We start from the raw sequence: 17,987 nt of genomic DNA on the forward strand, positions 1-17,987 counted from the left end.
TTCTAAAGAAAGGGTTTAACCCTCTGTGGCCTGACCTTTTTATTTTATGAAACATGTGAATATATATATAATACACATGTACATATTGCCCTGTGGCAATGGACAAAAACAATAAAATAAGTATTGAGACAAGCAAACACTTATTTACATACTAACGTGCATGCATGCATTTTGTACTTACATATATTTTAATATAAATATTTAAAAAGCCATAGTGCATTTACAAATATCTGGCACTGACTGTGTCATGTGTAGCTTTGCTTCCTGGAAATATGGCTTTATTTCATTGGACACAGAGATGTCTGTTTCAAATTGAAAAACCATTAAAAGGGTGACGTGAGGTCCAATACGCTACTTTGTAGCCTGAGGGCAACACGATGCCACAGAGGGTAAAACATGCAGAGCAACTTTTTTACGTTTTTAATTGATAAAGTCTCTCCAACGACGTGTTGTCATAAATGTGTCAATATTATAGTACCGTAAACCAAATAGTGCAATATATACTCCTCCGCTAAATGCTCCTCTCTATTGCCTTCCTCCTGCGTCATCACCGTGCGACTGATTCAGGTCAGACGTAGACTGTCGGCACGGGCAAAGGGCACGAGCGCGTTACGTGAATCTTCAAAGTGCCTCAGCTTTGGGTGCTTTCACCCCTCTTTTATTCGGGGTTTGAACGCAAAACAGCGAGGAACCAGGAGTCCATGGGAACGCCACCCAACCGGGATTATACCGAGGAAGTAACGTCAACGCCAGATACACGAGAGAAGCTGGAGACGCAGCGAATGTGATCGCATTGGACACACTTTCCACTCCCGTGCCTCTGAGAGTTTTGATTATCTTGTGAGTATCAGGGGGCTCGTGTCTCTAAATTGACCTGCTCGTTGTGGCTGGCTACTAACCTTGACAGTGTTGTGTCCCATTGCAAAGCATGACAGTCTGGTTTGCCCATAATTAAATGTGTCAGGGTGATGATACTTAGCGAGTCACATGTGCTTTTACAGTGTTTTTCACCCAAATTACACAGCCATGGATGTGGCCGAGTGCTGAGCAGGAAGGATGACATCGGAGGCTGTAGTCTCCACATCTCCTGCCATAAGCAGCAGCAAACCTGCAAAGAGGGACTACTACTTCCTTCGCTCCTTTACAGCTGGAGGTAAGGTCTGACATCAGTTAGTAGCATCAGCGCTTTGATGATTTACACGAGGTAGGACAGGAGGACACAGTTTCAAACCTTTATAGGTCTGCTTTGCTTTCTCCTGCTTTGTTTTGTGACACAGAAACTGACAGACTGACTGACAGACACTGACTGCCTCCCCACTGATATTGTTTGTACTGTATGTACTTCATTAGGGTTTTTTAAAATATCATACCTCTGCTGACAATGACCTTTGACCTCCCTTTGCAGCGTGGCAAAAAATATAGCATTTCGATTCAAAGAGCAAGAGAGACACCTGACACATTAAGAATAAGAAAAAAAACACTTCATCAAGACAGCTCATCGTACATCATTGTAAACATAGCAACAAACGTGCAATCCACTTATAATTGATTAGAAAGTATGATTACTGAAACAAATGTATTAATCTGCTGGATTCATGACAAATGCAGTTAAGTGAGTTTCTGTGTTGTCTTTTATTTTGAAACACATCTTGCACTTGCACATATGAGGGGTTCACTGTTACACTTGCTGCCTTTTTATCTGACTGTTAGCTACTTTAAAACATGTGTCGGTCGGACGACCAATGCTACTCTTTTTTTTTAATTCAAAGTTAAACTCTTGACCAGTCTCTTAATTATGGGCTTATTCTATTGCCAAACATTCTCCTGTGATAACATGATAAGTTGCAATTAATACAAAAAAATATTTGATAAACGATTGTATTATATAGAGTTGTATAAGGGAAGTGTGTGTGTGCGTGCGTGCGTGTTGGATATAATATTATATCTACTTATAATAATAGTTATTACTAGTATGTTTTATGCATATCTTGAAAATTAAAAAAAAAAAGACAAAAAAAATGTATTTAATAAATTAACGTAATAATACATGTGTTGATGCCGTGTTTCTCTGTTATTGATTAGGTGTTGCAGGATGTTGTGCCAAGAGTACCATTGCTCCTCTGGACCGAATCAAGATTCTTCTTCAAGCCCAGAACCCCCATTACAAACATTTAGGTAGAAACATCAGCAGCAAATAAGTGTTTTCACACAACTGTGCCACATGAGTGACACTTCTGGCCTTTTTCTCTGCAGGAGTGTTTGCCACTCTCAAAGCTGTGCCAAAAAAAGAAGGCTTCCTTGGCTTGTACAAGGGTAATGGAGCAATGATGGTCAGGATATTTCCATATGGAGCCATCCAGTTCATGGCATTTGACAAATATAAAAAGGTGAAGGATGTACTTTAGAACAACACTTTCAAATGGCAATGTTATAAAAAAAAACAACTGTCATAATAAAACCGATGGCAGCAGTTCTTCAGGGAAATGCTTTCTATTGGTGAAACTGTAGACTTTTTTGTTTCCTTTCTTTACAGTTTCTAAGTAAACAGATTGGCATCTCTGGACACATCCACCGCCTCATGGCGGGCTCTATGGCAGGTAATGTACCTTTTTGACTGAGAAGAATTTCCTTTTCAGGCTGTGCCAGTTGTATATCATGCACCGTACATTGAATGCTTTTTCCTGTTATTGAGTATTGACATTAGTTGCTTCTCTTGAATGAAAGACTGGTTACATTTGTAACCTCAATGCAAACTTTCTCATATTGTGACAAATACTGCATCACCACAACACCAGTGAGCGTTACGTCTTGTTATTGTGTGTTAATAGATCTTTAAAAAAGATATTGAAATTCTCCGACTTACAGTTGGTTTGCATCAGTACAAAGAGATTGAGAAAAAGTGGAAAGTCTGTCACATTAAATTAAATACAGCTACAATGTGTGAGTGCTTAATCTCAGTTAATCCTGTTGAACCATAACCATAATAATAAATGTGTTTTTAGGGATGACTGCGGTGATATGCACTTATCCTCTGGATGTGATCCGAGCTCGACTGGCCTTCCAGGTGACAGGAGAGCATCGATACACTGGAATTGCCAATGCCTTCCACACCATCTACCTTAAGGTAGTGTGCTCAGTTCAAGCTCTCAATTAAGCAACACAGTCTTCACAAACATTCAAGCCTTACATACAAACATGCATGAAAATCTAAGTTTTTCTTGTTGATATTGTTAATAATTTATACTGTATATACCTCATGCACTTGGACCTGTTTTTCTTTTTTTTTGCCAAGGAGGGGGGCGTCTCAGGCTTCTATAGGGGACTTATTCCAACACTTATTGGGATGGCCCCTTATGCAGGTGATTGTTGAGATTATTTTTTGCAAAGATTGATATGAGCTTTGATACCAGCTTTTGCTATGGGCATCTTTTACTTTGCTGAGGACATCTTATGATTGAGGACAAAGGTAGTTCTGCTCAACAACGTTGAGCAGAACTACATATGTCCTCAATTAGCTTGACTCTTTATATCTTCTCTCGGTTTTTAATTCTCCAGGTTTCTCATTCTTCACCTTTGGCACCCTGAAGAGCCTCGGCTTGAAACATTTCCCGGAGATGCTGGGCCGACCGTCCTCAGACAACCCCGATGTCCGCATTCTGAAGGCACACGTTAACCTGCTCTGTGGAGGGATTGCCGGTGCCATCGCTCAAGCAATATCGTAAGTGCTATCAGCAGGCCGCCAACAAGCTTCAGGGCTGACAGGTAGCTGTTGATCACACTGATTAATTAAGGTTTGATGTGTCACATTGAGCCTTTTTCTCACTAGGTACCCCTTAGATGTGGCTAGGAGAAGAATGCAGTTAGGAACCATACTTCCTGACTCTGAAAAATGTGTGTAAGTATCTCCAATGTTCCCACTCTCCAAAATCGGTTATACCATGATGTGCTGCTCCACATAGTATCCGTCAGGCAACAAATGGTTGCTTTAGTATTGTGGTTGGATTTGATTTGGGAGTTTAGCAGTGAAGTTTTAATCTTATGGGTTACTCTTTAGAAGATAAATGAAGGAGAACTAGTTGTAGGAGTCCACTGTGATACTCAGTGGTATGGTAGAGATGAAAGCTGCTCTTACACCACACTGCTGATGAACCTTTCATAAGTATTAGGTTAAGTGATCATCTAACAAGAGGATTCATTTATACTGAAGAAGTCGTTCCTGAGCGTCTAATAGGTGAAATCTCCTCAGGCAACTTGTCTGGCACTCTCTCTAATATGGGCTCCTTAATACATCATGTTTGGTCCCTTTTTCTTTATTCTTTCAAATCAGTGTTTGAATTCAAATGTTTTGGACATTAAATGAGGCTTTCCCTTGAATGATTCGCTTCCATGTTTGGTTTTATAAGCAGGCTTTGATGATGAAGTGCGTGCTTACAGCGTGAGAGAGAACTTCAGGCGATCGGTGGGCTGTTTACATCAGATAAAATGATGAAAGCCCAAAACTCCAAGGAGCACAATAGCAACTTAACTGTAAAACTACAGCAACATACCGTTCATACCTGTTGAAGTTCACACAGTGCCAGTCCAAACACTGCTCATAGTTTTTGTATTATGTTCTTTTCCTTGATATTTAAAAAGTACACATTTACAAGGTTCAGTCAACACATCAGTTCCCTAGAAGGTCATTTGTCTCCTTGTTTGTGTTAATTTGGCTGCTCTTCATCACCAGGGTTTAGGGTCCCATAACAAACCTCAACAAACAAATAGATATATTCATGCCTGTAATGTCGTATTAGTATTTGTTTGTCGTATTAGTATTTGTTTGGTGAGCTCATAAAAAAACAACAACAACAACCTCAAGACATAAAATGACCACACACACCACTAAAAACATCAAAAAAAAGTGTTTGATTTTGTTCTTTTTCATTAAACAGATCATTGAGCAAGACCTTGTCGTACGTGTATAACAAGTACGGGATCAAGAAGGGATTGTACCGAGGCCTTTCTCTCAACTTCATCCGCTGTGTCCCCTCCCAGGCCGTCGCCTTCACCACCTATGAGTTCATGAAGCAGATCCTCCACCTAAACTAGTCGCTGTTTTTATACCTTCTGAGTTGCACTTAGGCCTGTCTGTTGCAGGTCGTTATGCAGATCAACCTTAATGCTCCCATTGTAGAATGATCAGAGGCTCACTAGATACGTCTTAAACTTCTTGGTATGGGAATTGCTATTTCCTTGCTTACTTCTTAACTCTGAAACAGGATATCAGGCAGTAAGGGACTTTTTCTTTGTTCGATTTCATTACTTCTTACTTCCTGCTTTTGTTTGTCATCATCTTTTAAGAGAAGATTTAACTAAACACTCGACATGGGGCTTGAATCCAACAGCTCAGCTGTCTGTTTAGTTGGTTTGATGGCTTGGGGTAAAGATGTGGTCATTAACACTGTTGTTGGCAGCACAACTACAACTTACTGATTGTGTAGAAGCCTCCTCATTCACACATATATCCTCATAATCTCAGTGGTTTTAAGATGGACTCCAGCTTAACATGATCACAATTGCAGTGTCTTTCTAATCAGTGTATTTACAAAGAAGGGAACTCTGGTGAAATGCGTCACCATAATGATGCTTGACTATTGTTAAAATTTGGCTAGAGTTTTAAATGATGATGATTTGTCATGTTTTGTTTTTTGTTAGCATGTCTTTAAATTTAGGTTGTAGGTTTGGGGTGTAATTTCTTTAGAAGAATATTGTTTGTGTGTCTAACCTATTGTCCTCGACACAAATCAAAAACAAAAATAATGAAATTATTTTTTTAAGTATGCAGTGCCGTGATTTTAGACCATTTTACATTGTATTGCCGAAACCTTGATTTGAAGCAGTTTTTGTGTTTTCAATTGCTGGAAAAAAACTTCTTTTTTTTGTTACTGTGCACTTACTCTATTTTTGTATGTCAATGTAATGATATTGTTTCATGTACACTCTCAGCTGCGATTGGAGAGATATTTTGAGTTGAAGGTCTTATCATTTTACCATGATATGGGTGTAGGTCTGGAGGGACGTGAAGTCACTCAGGAGAAATTTGCACTTCATCACTGTAGCTTTTTCTTCATTTATTTATTAATTTAGTGACCTGTTGCCACTGGGTGGCAGCATTGCATATGAATTGTATTATTTACCATCAGAGCACACACATTATTCAAAGAAGCTTCTTATACATTTATCTCCACATAGTATAATATATACAGTTATTTTAAACCAGTTCAGCTGAAATGACTCATGAGAGCTTCTGGATGGCTTTTTGAAGTTAATGTCCCATAAATGCTCAATGCTAATTACTGAATAAGTGATTGTATTTTGTTGGGGTTTTTTTCCGCATGGTTTTAGTTAATGTCTCTGCTTTTAGACGCTGTATATGACTGGGGGAGGACATTGTTTGATTAGTGTCAAATTAAGCACGTCTATGTACGACCACTAGGCACAGTTTTCTTACATCTACTAAAAGTATTTTTTTTCCTCTCTAAACTTCTCCGTTTGTTTCAATTAAATAATTTCTTAAAACCTAAAGAGTTATATTTCCCCAAATATTTCACAAAAAAGCTAAAATCATAGGAAAGTCCAAATGCAAATTTGTTCAGAAAATCATGTCTTCTTGTCCCCCCAAAAAATCAATCAACAATTCTTGCACACTCTGGGACGCCAGACTCGAGCATCACGAGGCCACTTGAAATTCATTCTTTTACTATATTTAAATATATGAAGAATTTACATGGACCAATGGACACCTTGAAAGCCATTCACTGGGGAAGGAAGTGGTGTGGAAAGGGATTCAGTCACCTCTCAGTTGGATGTTGGCCACCCATCGATCGGAACCAAAAGAGTAGCTGGCGTGATTAGATTGGTCACCAAGTAGTTCAAATAGAAACCAAAATGTTTATTGTCTGGTTGTTCCAAAGGGCTGTGTGTCGTGTCGTGTGTGTGTGTGTGTGTGTGTGTAGTCGAACAGAAGTACAAATATCTCCAACAACATATAATTCTCCCGAATTACTTAGGAAAGTGCGAGTAAATGAGACACCTCTATTTAAGCCTTGATTTCCAAGTGTATTCAACAATACATTCGCCACAGTACCCAACACTATCATGACTCACTGGTGATAAGTGGCCACTATACCATTTGGGAAACAAAATACAGCAACATTTCTGCTGTGCTTTCATCCACTGCTCTTTGGTTTCAAATACTTGATCTTTCACTGTTATTGCTGGTTTATTTTCACATCCACAAAGTCTACCAATCCTTCAAGAACAGCTCTGTTCCTGCTGCTGACTGTACCAGACGTAATAGGAATACATTTGTATATGTAATTGCATGTAACAAGCTACAATAGACGTGACGGAAAGAAATACATACTTTTGAGAATTATATACCAATGAAAATGTCATATTTTGTTCGTCCATTTTCTTTTTCTCTATTTGTATATTTGTTTACATTTGTACCAACGCTTGTGTCTTTATTTTGTCTGTGAGTGTGAAAATTTAAAGGATCTTGTCCAATACTGTCGGACCTTTTTTTTTTTTACAATGAGCAGTAGCTGACTTGGATGTGTTTTAATCCTTTTCGAGAGTTTTTGTCATACAACTTGTGAAGCAGCAATAAGTGAAATCCACTTTGAGTTTCACACACACAGACTACTGTTTGTGTATATCAATGTTACAGTTTCACCAGACCACAGATGCATTTGCATTGAGTTCACTGAAGCTGGAAAACACTACCTGTTGTTGTCTGGTGTCACATACTAATTTGACTGGTAAATGTGATGTGTAAAAGTATTCAGGCGTTGCTTTCATTTCCACGTCTTCAGTTCAATACAGTAAAACCCTGGAATTCTTCCTTTTATTATATTTTTATAAAACACCCTCCTGTCCGCAGAAAAAGATTATGAATGTGATATCAGCCCTTTGTCATAAGACACCTGTCTCTGCAGCCACATTCACGTCTGATCAATGGAAATCACCACAGATAACACATGGGCAAGACGGTTGTATTATATTCTGACCTCATTAATAGTATGAGGGCGGAGGTATCGTCTCCTGCACCTCCCTCTTCTTCCTGATTACACATGTTTGTTTTGCAAGAGAATTGAGAAGTGTACATCAGTGAAAGATAGACAGTTTTGAAGAAGGGGTCACTTTTGAGGCTGGTTGTAACTTCTTTGCAGATTTCTTCATCTTCAGAGGACGTTGGAAGCTTCATTACTGCCATGCCTTCTTACACAGTGACGGTTTCCACAGGGAGTCAGTGGTTCGCTGGGACGGATGATTATATCTACATTACTTTGGTGGGCTCGGAGGGATGCAGCGAGAGAACGCTGCTGGACAAAGCTCTGTACGATGACTTTGAGAGGGGAGCGGTAAGTGATGTCACACAGATGCAGAGCTGTAAGGATGACTGTGACAAATATTTTTATTTCTGATGAATGGCTAGCAACTATGCACAAACACTGGATGAGCTTGTTTACATGCAGACATGAAAGAGGAAGATGTTACAACAGTGTTGTAACTTGAAGTTGACAGTTTGAAAATGACAACTTTTATTTTGGAGGGGGAAACACAAATTTGTAGGATTTTTTATTAAAATATGAGCAGCTTTTTAAAAATGTTCTCTTTGTTATACTGAAGACTGCATTGTGTTTTAAAATTAATAAAGAGGAGGTTATTCCATAATACCACTAAAATGTATTCTTGACTAATAAGCCTAACAAATACAGCCGAACAATTAAATATAAATAGTTTATTTGTGTTTCACAATAAAAACATAAAATAAAAACAATATAAAGGTAATCAATGTAATAGAGAAAAAATAAAAGTAAGCAGGTGCAATACAAAAGAAGTTAAAGGGATGAGGGATCAAAATGGAAATGTAGCATTTGCTTAGTATTCTTCACACAGTGTTTTATATAAAACTCTTTTTACCATTTTAATTTGTTGCCCATTGCAAACCTAAAATTAAAGATGAAAAATATATTTAATTTACCTAAATAATGTTTTATTATATAAAATGCTCAATAATTTTCACATGATATTATTACCTGTGAAATTAATGTTTCTTACCAGTAGCATGTGGTTGCCCTCTTTTCCTTTAAAAAAACAATAACAAAACTAACAGTACACACCTGATTCAGGAAGTCACACTATATTTTTTAAGCTTATTTATTTAACCGCTGACTGATTTGCAGGTGGACTCTTATGATGTGAGGGTTGGGGAGAACCTGGGTGAGATTTTGCTGGTGAAGATTGAGAAGAAGAAGTACTGGATGCAGGATGACTGGTACTGCAGTTACATCACAGTCAAGACCCCGTCTGGAGACTACCTGGAGTTCCCCTGCTTCCGCTGGCTGGTGGATGACAAGGAAGTGGTGCTGCGGGATGGAAGAGGTACATCAGTATTCAATTCATTGTGTTTGGTTTGCGCGCCTCCTCTCTGATATCAGTCTACAGTACAAGCTCTGTCCCATCCCTCATGTCTTGTGTCTGTTGCAGCACATCTGCCTCAGGATGATAAGACCAGCCTGGTCAAGCAGCATAGACAAAAAGAGCTGGACAGTAGGAGGAAAACATACAGGCAAGTTCACACTGCAGTGTGTGTTACAGAAGGCTGAGGCTGCTCACTAACTACTCTGCTGTCCTCTACAGGTGGAAGGAGTGGCAGCCAGGCTTCCCTATGAGCATAGACGCTGACAGGCACAAGGATTTGCCCCGGGACGTCCAGTTTGACAGTGAGAAGGGCGTGGACTTTGTACTGAACTACAGCAAGGCGTACGTGCTCCCTCAAACAGATTGCTGTGGCAAAGCTTCAACAGGTTTACTTGGTTGTCAATACAGCTGATATACAGTACAAAACAGTGTGAGTTAGTGGAGCTTTAATCCTTAACATGTTTGTTTAGCTTTCATGATGCTGTGATCAAGTGTTGAGGTCCAGCTATTTTTCTATACTCATGATTTCCTGGAAAAACAGAAGGGTTAATGTTTTTTTTATTACCAGGGACATTTGCATTGTGCTTTTCATGCCTGCGTGAGAGCTTACACATAGACACAATAGGGAAAATTTACGCAGCCAGCATTTCATTCACCACATTTCCGTAATCCTTTGTGCGAGAGCATCATTGGTACACAAGCAAGTCATCAATTAATCCACCAGCAATGTAGCTTTTTGGTTCTAGGTTGCAACTAGAAGTTTGTAATAATTTCGTGCCCACTGACCAATCACAGCGCATGTTAATTGTCACGCTGGGTCACTGACCAATCATATACGTCCACACCATTTCGCAGGCCCTGTACATCAAAGAATCCGCCCAGCTTTAAAAAACTAAAGATCTGATTTTTTGAAGTCCATGACAATCAACCACAACGTCCACGCTCAGTGTACTTTAATCTGCAAAGGCCTGCTTAAACTGCTTTGCTGACATAGAGACACACAGGAGAGAAAACATCTGATTGGATGAAAGCCTGATGCCCGAAAAAGCAGTGCTGAAGGCAGAGCAACAGAGGAAGACAGGATCTGTGCAATGAGAAAATAAGCTAATTGGGAAAAAATGTTATAATACATGTAGTTTATTTGTGAAAAACAATTAAATTATAAAATAGCTGTAACTTTGTGATTGGGTTTAGGCAGGCAGTAAAGGCTTAGAAGGCCCTGACGACCCACCACTGACTTCAAGGGTGTTGACCAAAATGCTTTAGTTGGCTTTTAAGGCTGCTTCTTTCAAACAAGTTTTGAGTTTAATTGACATATTAAATACTGAGACCTTTTTGACATGAACATGGTGATGGATCTGATGATGATGACGATGATGCTGACTTTCCAGAATAGAGAACCTGTTTGTCAACCAGTTCATGCACATGTTCCAGTCCTCCTGGAGTGACTTTGGCGATTTTGAGAAGATCTTTGTGAGAATCAAAAACACAATCTCAGGTCAGCCTCACATATATGAATGATATATGATCTGTATTATATTATATTATATTTATTCTATTATATTCATATCCAGAGTATGTGATGCAACACTGGAAGGAGGACTTCATGTTTGGGTACCAATTTCTAAACGGCTGCAACCCCGTGGTGATCGAAAAGTGCCTCAAACTTCCTGACAAGTTTCCTGTCACTCATGAGATGGTTTCTGTCAGCCTGGAGAGGGAGCTGACTCTGGAGCAAGAAATAGAGGTAGACAGTGCTTGTTTCTGTGAACCTATTCCGTTATGTCTTACCTACATTTTCCCAATGACGTGTAATGCTGATCAACGTTCTGGCTCCAGGCAGGTAACATCTACATTGTGGACTATGAGGTGTTGGATGGCATCCGTTCTAACTGCACAGACCCATGCACGCTGCAGTACCTGGCACCTACGATCTGTCTGCTCTACAAGAACACTCAGAACAAGATCCTGCCCATAGCCATACAGGTACAGTGATGTTGAGCAGCAAATGAGGGAAACATTTCAGTACAATTAAATGTATTCCTGCCTCTCCTTTGACCTTTGTATTTTCCCAGCTTGGGCAGACTCCAGGTAAAGATCAACCAATCTTCCTTCCCACTGATGATAAGTACGACTGGCTGCTGGCTAAGATCTGGGTCCGTTCATCCGACTTCCAGTACCACCAGACCATCACACATCTGCTCAGGACTCATCTGATCTCAGAGGTGTTTGGTGTTGCTATGTACAGGCAGCTCCCTGCTGTTCACCCTGTGTATAAGGTAACACTCTGAATAATCAACTGACTGATTAATTCATTTGACTGAGTGATTCATGGATTGATGTTCTTTCTCCCAGCTACTTATCCCGCACGTTCGTTTTACCATGGCTATTAACACCAAGGCCAGAGAGCAGCTCATCTGTGAGTGCGGCATCTTTGATAAGGTGCGTTTATGGATGTGGTGTCAGGTGATGATATAAAGGACAACCCAAACGCTTTAGCAACAGTTGAATAAAGTAAATTTATTCAAAAACTCTTCCAAAAAACACTACCCTAACACAGAGGACCAACCAGCGGACACGCGGTAACACACAGTACGATACGACCAGGGGACATTAGACAAACAGGGGTTAAAGAGGGAGGTAACGAGACACAGATGGAAACAACGAGGGCCGCACAGGTGAAGGGAATGCACAATCAGGAACCAGGTAGACAGACAATCCCAGACAATTACAAGGGCAGGGAGTGCAGAGACACAGACAACACAAGACTACAAAATAAAACAGGAAACTCATATCATGACATGTGGAATCAAAATACAGAAAAATTGTAATACTCTCAAGAGATTTTTTTAGTTAAAAGCATCCGGAGGAAAAGGCATGGCAAGTATATTTGTATAGCACATTTCAACAACCAGGCGATTCAGAATGCTTCACATAATATCATTAAAATAAAAAAAAATAAAAACATAATACCAAAAAAAAAGGATTTTAAAACAATTAACAACATTCATTTTAAAATATTGAAAAACAGTCAAAAAGCAAGAAATATAATAAAAGTTGCAGTGCAGTTTAAGAAATAAAAAGCAGCAGTGAGATGCAGAAATTGATATCCCTAAATCGGGTTAAATTAAAGGCAACAGCAAACAGAAAAGTCTTCAATCTGGATTTAAAGGAGCTGAGGGTCTCAGCAGACCTCCAGCCTTCAGGGATCTTGTTCCAGATATGTGGAGCAGAAAAGCTAAAGGCTGCTTTTCCGTGTTTAGTTCTGACTCTTGGAACGGGATGGGTCATGAGATAGCAGCAGATCACAAACGTATTTAGGCCCTAAACCATTCAGTGCTTTATCAACCAGCAGCAGGATTTTAAAGTACATTTTTTGTTGGACAGGAGGCCAGGTCTTAAAAAGTCTTAAAATGGCTGTTCAAGTTGAGGTTTGAATCCATAACTCCACCTATATGTATGGCTTGTTTATGGTTTTTAACATTAGTGATTGAAGCTGAGCGCTGACTTTCAATCGTTCGTCCTTGGGACCAAAAACAATCACTTCTGGCACATCCAGTTTTTGATTTCTTCAATGCATTTAGCCAGCCCTTGTATGGGATTGTAGTCCCCCGGTGATATAGTTATGTAGATGTGTGCATCGTCTGCACAATTATGATAACACACTTTGTTGTTTATCAAAATGTGAGTCAGTGGAAGCATGTAGATGTTGAACAGAAGAGGCCCCAGTATTGAACCTTGGGGAACACCACAGACAGACATAAAGTATTGTTGGTCCTTCAAGTAGGATTCAAACTAGTTAAGTGCTGCACTAGAGAGTCCTACCCAGACTTTAGTCTGTCTAGTAGTATGTCATTATCAACTGTGTCAAATGCAGCACTGAGATCCAGTAATACGAGGACTGAAGTTCTGCCACTGTCTATGTTTAAGTGGATGTCGTTGAAAACCTTAACAAAAGCAGTTTTTAGTACTGTGGTGCTAACGAAAGCTGGACTGGAAGATATCAAAACAGTTATTTTGAGCCAAGAAGTTGTTCTGGTGTCAAGTTAAACTGTATTTCCATACAGTTTAACTTGTATAGCTCAAACAGTTGTTCTCTTTAAATGGGCCATAGTGCATTCAGTAACAGACTCTCAAAAGCAACATCATTGGCTGCAAGAGTAATGAGAGTGATGCTGTATCTTCTCCAACCTCCTCAAGGCAAACGCAACAGGCGGAGGTGGACACGTCCAGATGATTCAAAAGGCCATGAAGTCCCTGACTTTCAGATCTCTGTGCTTCCCGGATATGATCAAGGCTCGTGGTGTGGATAACAAGGAGGAGCTGCCCACCTACTTCTACAGAGACGATGGCTACAGGGTGTGGGAGGCCACCAAGAGGTGATGACCAACACTTTGGAGGAGTTTTTATGGACAGCACTGTTTGTGTGTTTGTGTGGGGACATTGCTATTATTGTGTGTGTGTCTGTGTGTGTGTGTGTGTGTGTGTGTGTGTGTGTGTGTGTGTGTGTGTGTGTAAAATATATTTTTTTTTTATTTTCTCTATGCCTGACTTCTGTCTTGTTTTCTTTCTGGCAGTTTTGTGTCAGATGTGGTGCATATTTACTACACAAGTGATGAGACGGTGCAGGAAGACGGAGAAATTCAGGCCTTCATTAAAGATGTGTGCAGCTTCGGTATGCAGGACTTCGATCACTGCGGTGGGTACACATTTATTTTTCTGTTAGTATCGAAACAACAATCAAAATGCAGGAACTAATCAATATTTAAAGTTGATTTTCTCGAGGAGAGAAACTGCTCACTCAACCTTCAATACTTTGTATTAGTGTTGGGTTTTCTGGAGAAGACCGGTATGTCAGGGAACAGACAGTGTTTCAAATTCGTATCTGTTCTGTTTGGACGGATAGTTTCAAGTGGAAGACAGGAAGCCACAGGACGGTGATGGTGTCAACAGTGTTGTAAAACTCCTCCTGCATTTCTCCATTACCTTCATTGTGCAAGGACATTTCACACAGGGTTATTGTACAGATTCAAGCTCAGTTTGTAAGTTTTATCTGTGCGCAGAATTTCCCAAGTTCCTGAAATCACGCGAGAAGCTGATAGAATATCTGACCGTCATCGTGTTCACTGCTTCGGCCCAGCATGCAGCAGTCAACTTTGGACAGGTGAGACACAAATACTCATTTCATTCAAAATCCTATTTAGGTAAAAGTACATAAGTATTATCAGCAAAATCTAAACTATTGTTGCTTGTTCTGAAAAAAAATGTGTCAATGCGACTGATATATTATTATCGATTCCATTATTGGATTGTTATTGCTAATGCATCATGTTTTAATTATTACTATAATCAGTAAGGTAGTATAGTCCAGAGATCAGCAGGTCCCAATATATCTTGAAGGGTCATGAGATGGTTAATGGGGCAAAAAATTGTTGTGCTTTTTGATGAAATAAATTCATATTCATCAAATGAGTCCAGATTAGACATTTTCTTTTAGTAAGGGAGTTTCACTGGTTTATTATTTAACAAAGAATAGTACAATACTTGTGAAAATATTACTGGTTGTATATGGGTTTTAGTATATGTGTATGGGCATTTGTTAGTGTGGAGGTTCATGTATGTAAGGGTTAGAATTTATACTCGCAATTAGATTACCGACACTAAATGCTACTGTTTTAACTATATGCTATTTGCTTTATCTGTTTGTTTGTTTATTTGGATGTCAAGGACAACTCCGATGTGTCGAAAACACAAAATAAAAAGTTTTAAAAAAAAAGAAAATATAACTGTATTCACATTCTGTATCTTTGTGTACATGGTGTAGTATGACTGGTGTTCCTGGATCCCCAACGCTCCATCAACCATGAGAAGGCCTCCGCCCAACCAGAAAGGCCTGGCAGATGTGAACTTGATCATCGAGAGCCTTCCTGATCGCGGACGTTCCAGCTGGCACCTGGGGGCCGTCTGGGCCCTCAGCCAGTACCAGGAGGGAGAGGTACGGAAAGGGCATCCTGTGTCAAAGCACACAGTTCACTAACAAAGACCGCAACATAGCGCTTTGAGTTAACAGATTTGTTTTTGTGAGATGGAATCAAAGGGTTGGATTAAGGAAGTAGAAAGGTAGAGGGGTCGTAGAAAGAAGAATGGAGGGATGCGATGAGAGACTGCTGGCATCCGGTAGCTGGAGGGAACGGCGAGGGTGGTGACTTATGAGTGGGGGCCATGTCTTCAGCAGCTCTGGTGGTGCAGAGTCCCCAAAAGATAGATTAATGAAGAAAAGTGCCGGTGTACATTTTTTATTGTCGGTATTGTGGAGCGGATGTAAGATAGGTACGCGGGGGAAGACCATCGGCTAACCATCTTCATGATGTGGTCCGGGATTCCTTGACTTGGAGCAGTGAAGGCGACGCTGTTGCGGAATGAATGGTAGTGAAACCGGGATCGCGGGGCCCCCTTGCCTGTCACTGTAGCAAAAAGGGGGTCTCGGCTTGCTGATGTCGAGTTTCAGTAGTCCTGGTTAGGTTTGTATGAACCGTACGAGTCTAGATGGAAGGGGAAGGTGGGTTGAGGATGGCATGTTGTTATGGATGATGGTCGGAGTTTTAGGCGATAAACTCTGGGCAGCGCAGGGGGCCGAAGGAAGCCGGCAACTTTAATACTTTGTCCATAAAGGGCGACAGGTAGCCTGAACGGTGTGAATGGATCCGGCAGGTGAGGAGGTCTGAAGTGAGAGGCAGATGGTTAGGTGTGGAGTGTGATATAGCCGCATGGAGACCATTAAAAAGCATGGCTATGTGTGAGTGGGTCAAGACTGGACACGAAGCCCCAAGGGACTTGTTTTCTCTCTTTTTCTTCCTCTCTACGACGTAATGGGGTTACGACACGTTCTGTAACTATCAGTCTATAACTGATTCCTGTCCTTAGAGTAGTACGCAGAACAATGACAGGAAGTTAAGAAGACTAATAACCGCAGTGTAGGATATAGAAGAATAAAGGTAGTATAGGAAGGAATGGTATCGGCTATTGTAATAGGGATTCAACTTCTAATGAAGGTAGCAGTGGATGTCAGGCAGGACCACGTTTCGTTTCTAATCGCGATTCATGAAAACCATGGGGCAAGATATTCCTTTTCTTTTTTAGCAGATAGCGTTGCGTTAGATAGTCGGGTTCTTCGGTCGAGAGACTGTCCTCTAGTTAAAGAGTGATTTGTAGAGACTGTCGGAGCATCGGTGAATGAGGGTCGCCCATTGTTTAAGTGATTGATTCTCCGGCGGGTGCCCCCTGGGGATATTGGAGGGCGAGGGCCAACGACTTCGAAGACGTCGCAGGATGGATGCAGAGAAGGGCATGGATTGTGGATGGCTAAACGTGGCAGAGGATGCTGGTGACGAAGCGTGGTATGAGGTGGAGGGAGTTCCCGGACATCAGGATAAAGCTGGTCGTCCGGGTGGGTTGAGAAAGAATGTTTGTATCAGGTAAGCGGTTTAAGATTTTGCTCGTCTGTCGCATGTCATTTCGGAACTGAGTTGAAGAGGAAGTGAACGGGTCCGTTGTGCTTCTCTGGCGTGTGGTGTGGGCCTCATTCCCGAATTACATTTTATAAAACACCAGGCAATTATTCTACCGCACAGGTCTCAGGATCAGAACTAAATTAGTAAATTTCCAAGAAGCGTCCCTCTACTTCAATATGTGCCACCTTCCCTGCAGTGTGCCTCCTGGCTGAATGACCTGTCTCAACTCTCTCTCCTTGCAGCTGTACCTGGGCATGTATCCTGATGAGCACTTCATAGAGAAACCAGTGAAGGCGGCCATGGAGACGTTCAGGAAGCAGCTGGCAGAGATAAGCAGCTCCATTAAGAAGAGGAACAACGGAAAGAAGCTGCCTTACTACAACATGTCCCCCGACCAAATCCCAAACAGTGTTGCAGTTTGAGGAATAAAATCATGTGTCTGCAAAATATTTTGCCAATAGGACATTGAAGTTTTGCGAATATCACTGACTCTTTGTCACCCGAGTATGTTACTGTGATACATCTGTGTATTAAAATGTGCTGACAAAAGCTTAAACCTTACTTCTTAGTTTTTGTCTCCTCCTGTAAAACAGAAGACGTTAAACTGCTTCACATCTGATAATACTAAAACTATTTTATACATTTTGTGACAGCGACATATAACGATCCTCTTACCACAACATCTAAATCAAAAACACATGGCTTTCATTGAAAGACACAATATGTTAACATTCATATATGTTTAAGTCCAGTCAGCAGTAAACACATGTAGCTTTATGTGAGTTACACTATTCCCAGACATGATCAAACGGAAGCAACAGGGTCAAGCCAATGTGCTTGATAGGATTAAAAAATGAGGAAATCAGTTCATGATTAAACAGCTTTGTGACCCATATTCCATTGGATCGCAATTAATTTACAGTTATTCCTTTTCCTTGATGATGCACACTTTTATGGTAGTGCTTGATGTGTAAAGAAGGCATTTGACTTGCCTTTAGTACGATGGTA

General features: G+C 40.5%; 2 protein-coding genes across 6 annotated transcripts; both read left to right on the forward strand.

Moving 5' to 3' along the window:
- The first annotated feature begins 567 nt into the window (after positions 1-567).
- On the forward strand, positions 568-7,489 carry slc25a16 (solute carrier family 25 member 16). 2 transcript variants are annotated; one of them, XM_068567166.1, is made up of 10 exons: positions 568-840; positions 1,002-1,153; positions 2,083-2,175; positions 2,254-2,387; positions 2,534-2,597; positions 3,003-3,124; positions 3,293-3,359; positions 3,556-3,718; positions 3,827-3,895; positions 4,932-7,489. In XM_068567166.1, the coding sequence occupies exons 2-10, from the start codon at positions 1,057-1,059 to the stop codon at positions 5,086-5,088; spliced, it is 966 nt and encodes a 321-aa protein (XP_068423267.1). In that variant the 5' UTR covers positions 568-840; positions 1,002-1,056; the 3' UTR covers positions 5,089-7,489. The 2 variants fall into 2 exon arrangements, with proteins under 2 accessions (XP_068423267.1, XP_068423265.1); XM_068567164.1 differs by having other exon boundaries at positions 1,025-1,153.
- A 690-nt stretch (positions 7,490-8,179) lies between these two features.
- LOC137779699 (polyunsaturated fatty acid 5-lipoxygenase-like) lies at positions 8,180-17,429 on the forward strand. Of its 4 annotated transcripts, none has more exons than XM_068567840.1 (14): positions 8,180-8,405; positions 9,231-9,429; positions 9,535-9,616; positions 9,688-9,810; positions 10,860-10,966; positions 11,043-11,215; positions 11,308-11,454; positions 11,544-11,747; positions 11,824-11,911; positions 13,757-13,847; positions 14,046-14,167; positions 14,532-14,632; positions 15,293-15,463; positions 17,222-17,429. In XM_068567840.1, exons 1-14 carry the CDS (start codon positions 8,256-8,258, stop codon positions 17,399-17,401), a joined length of 1,938 nt encoding a protein of 645 aa, XP_068423941.1. In that variant the 5' UTR covers positions 8,180-8,255; the 3' UTR covers positions 17,402-17,429. The 4 variants fall into 4 exon arrangements, with proteins under 4 accessions (XP_068423941.1, XP_068423940.1, XP_068423942.1 ...); XM_068567839.1 differs by having other exon boundaries at positions 11,824-11,910; positions 13,669-13,847; XM_068567841.1 differs by having other exon boundaries at positions 11,824-11,910; positions 13,765-13,847.
- The last annotated feature ends 558 nt before the right edge of the window (positions 17,430-17,987 follow it).

Source organism: Clinocottus analis, unplaced genomic scaffold (assembly GCF_023055335.1).
Source record: "Clinocottus analis isolate CAN_PGR_092001 unplaced genomic scaffold, fCliAna1.0.p SCAF_8, whole genome shotgun sequence".
NCBI classification, from domain to species: domain Eukaryota; kingdom Metazoa; phylum Chordata; class Actinopteri; order Perciformes; family Cottidae; genus Clinocottus; species Clinocottus analis.

Coding starts and splice junctions, on each gene's coding strand:
- slc25a16 (XM_068567166.1), top strand. CDS start 1,057: ATGACATCGGAGGCTGTAGTCTCCACATCTCCTGCCATAAGCAGCAGC. Junction 2,388..2,533: donor CATTTGACAAATATAAAAAG/GTGAAGGATGTA, acceptor CTTTCTTTACAG/TTTCTAAGTAAACAGATTGG. Junction 3,360..3,555: donor TGGGATGGCCCCTTATGCAG/GTGATTGTTGAG, acceptor TTAATTCTCCAG/GTTTCTCATTCTTCACCTTT.
- LOC137779699 (XM_068567839.1), top strand. CDS start 8,256: ATGCCTTCTTACACAGTGACGGTTTCCACAGGGAGTCAGTGGTTCGCT. Junction 9,430..9,534: donor GGTGCTGCGGGATGGAAGAG/GTACATCAGTAT, acceptor TGTCTGTTGCAG/CACATCTGCCTCAGGATGAT. Junction 11,216..11,307: donor CTCTGGAGCAAGAAATAGAG/GTAGACAGTGCT, acceptor TTCTGGCTCCAG/GCAGGTAACATCTACATTGT.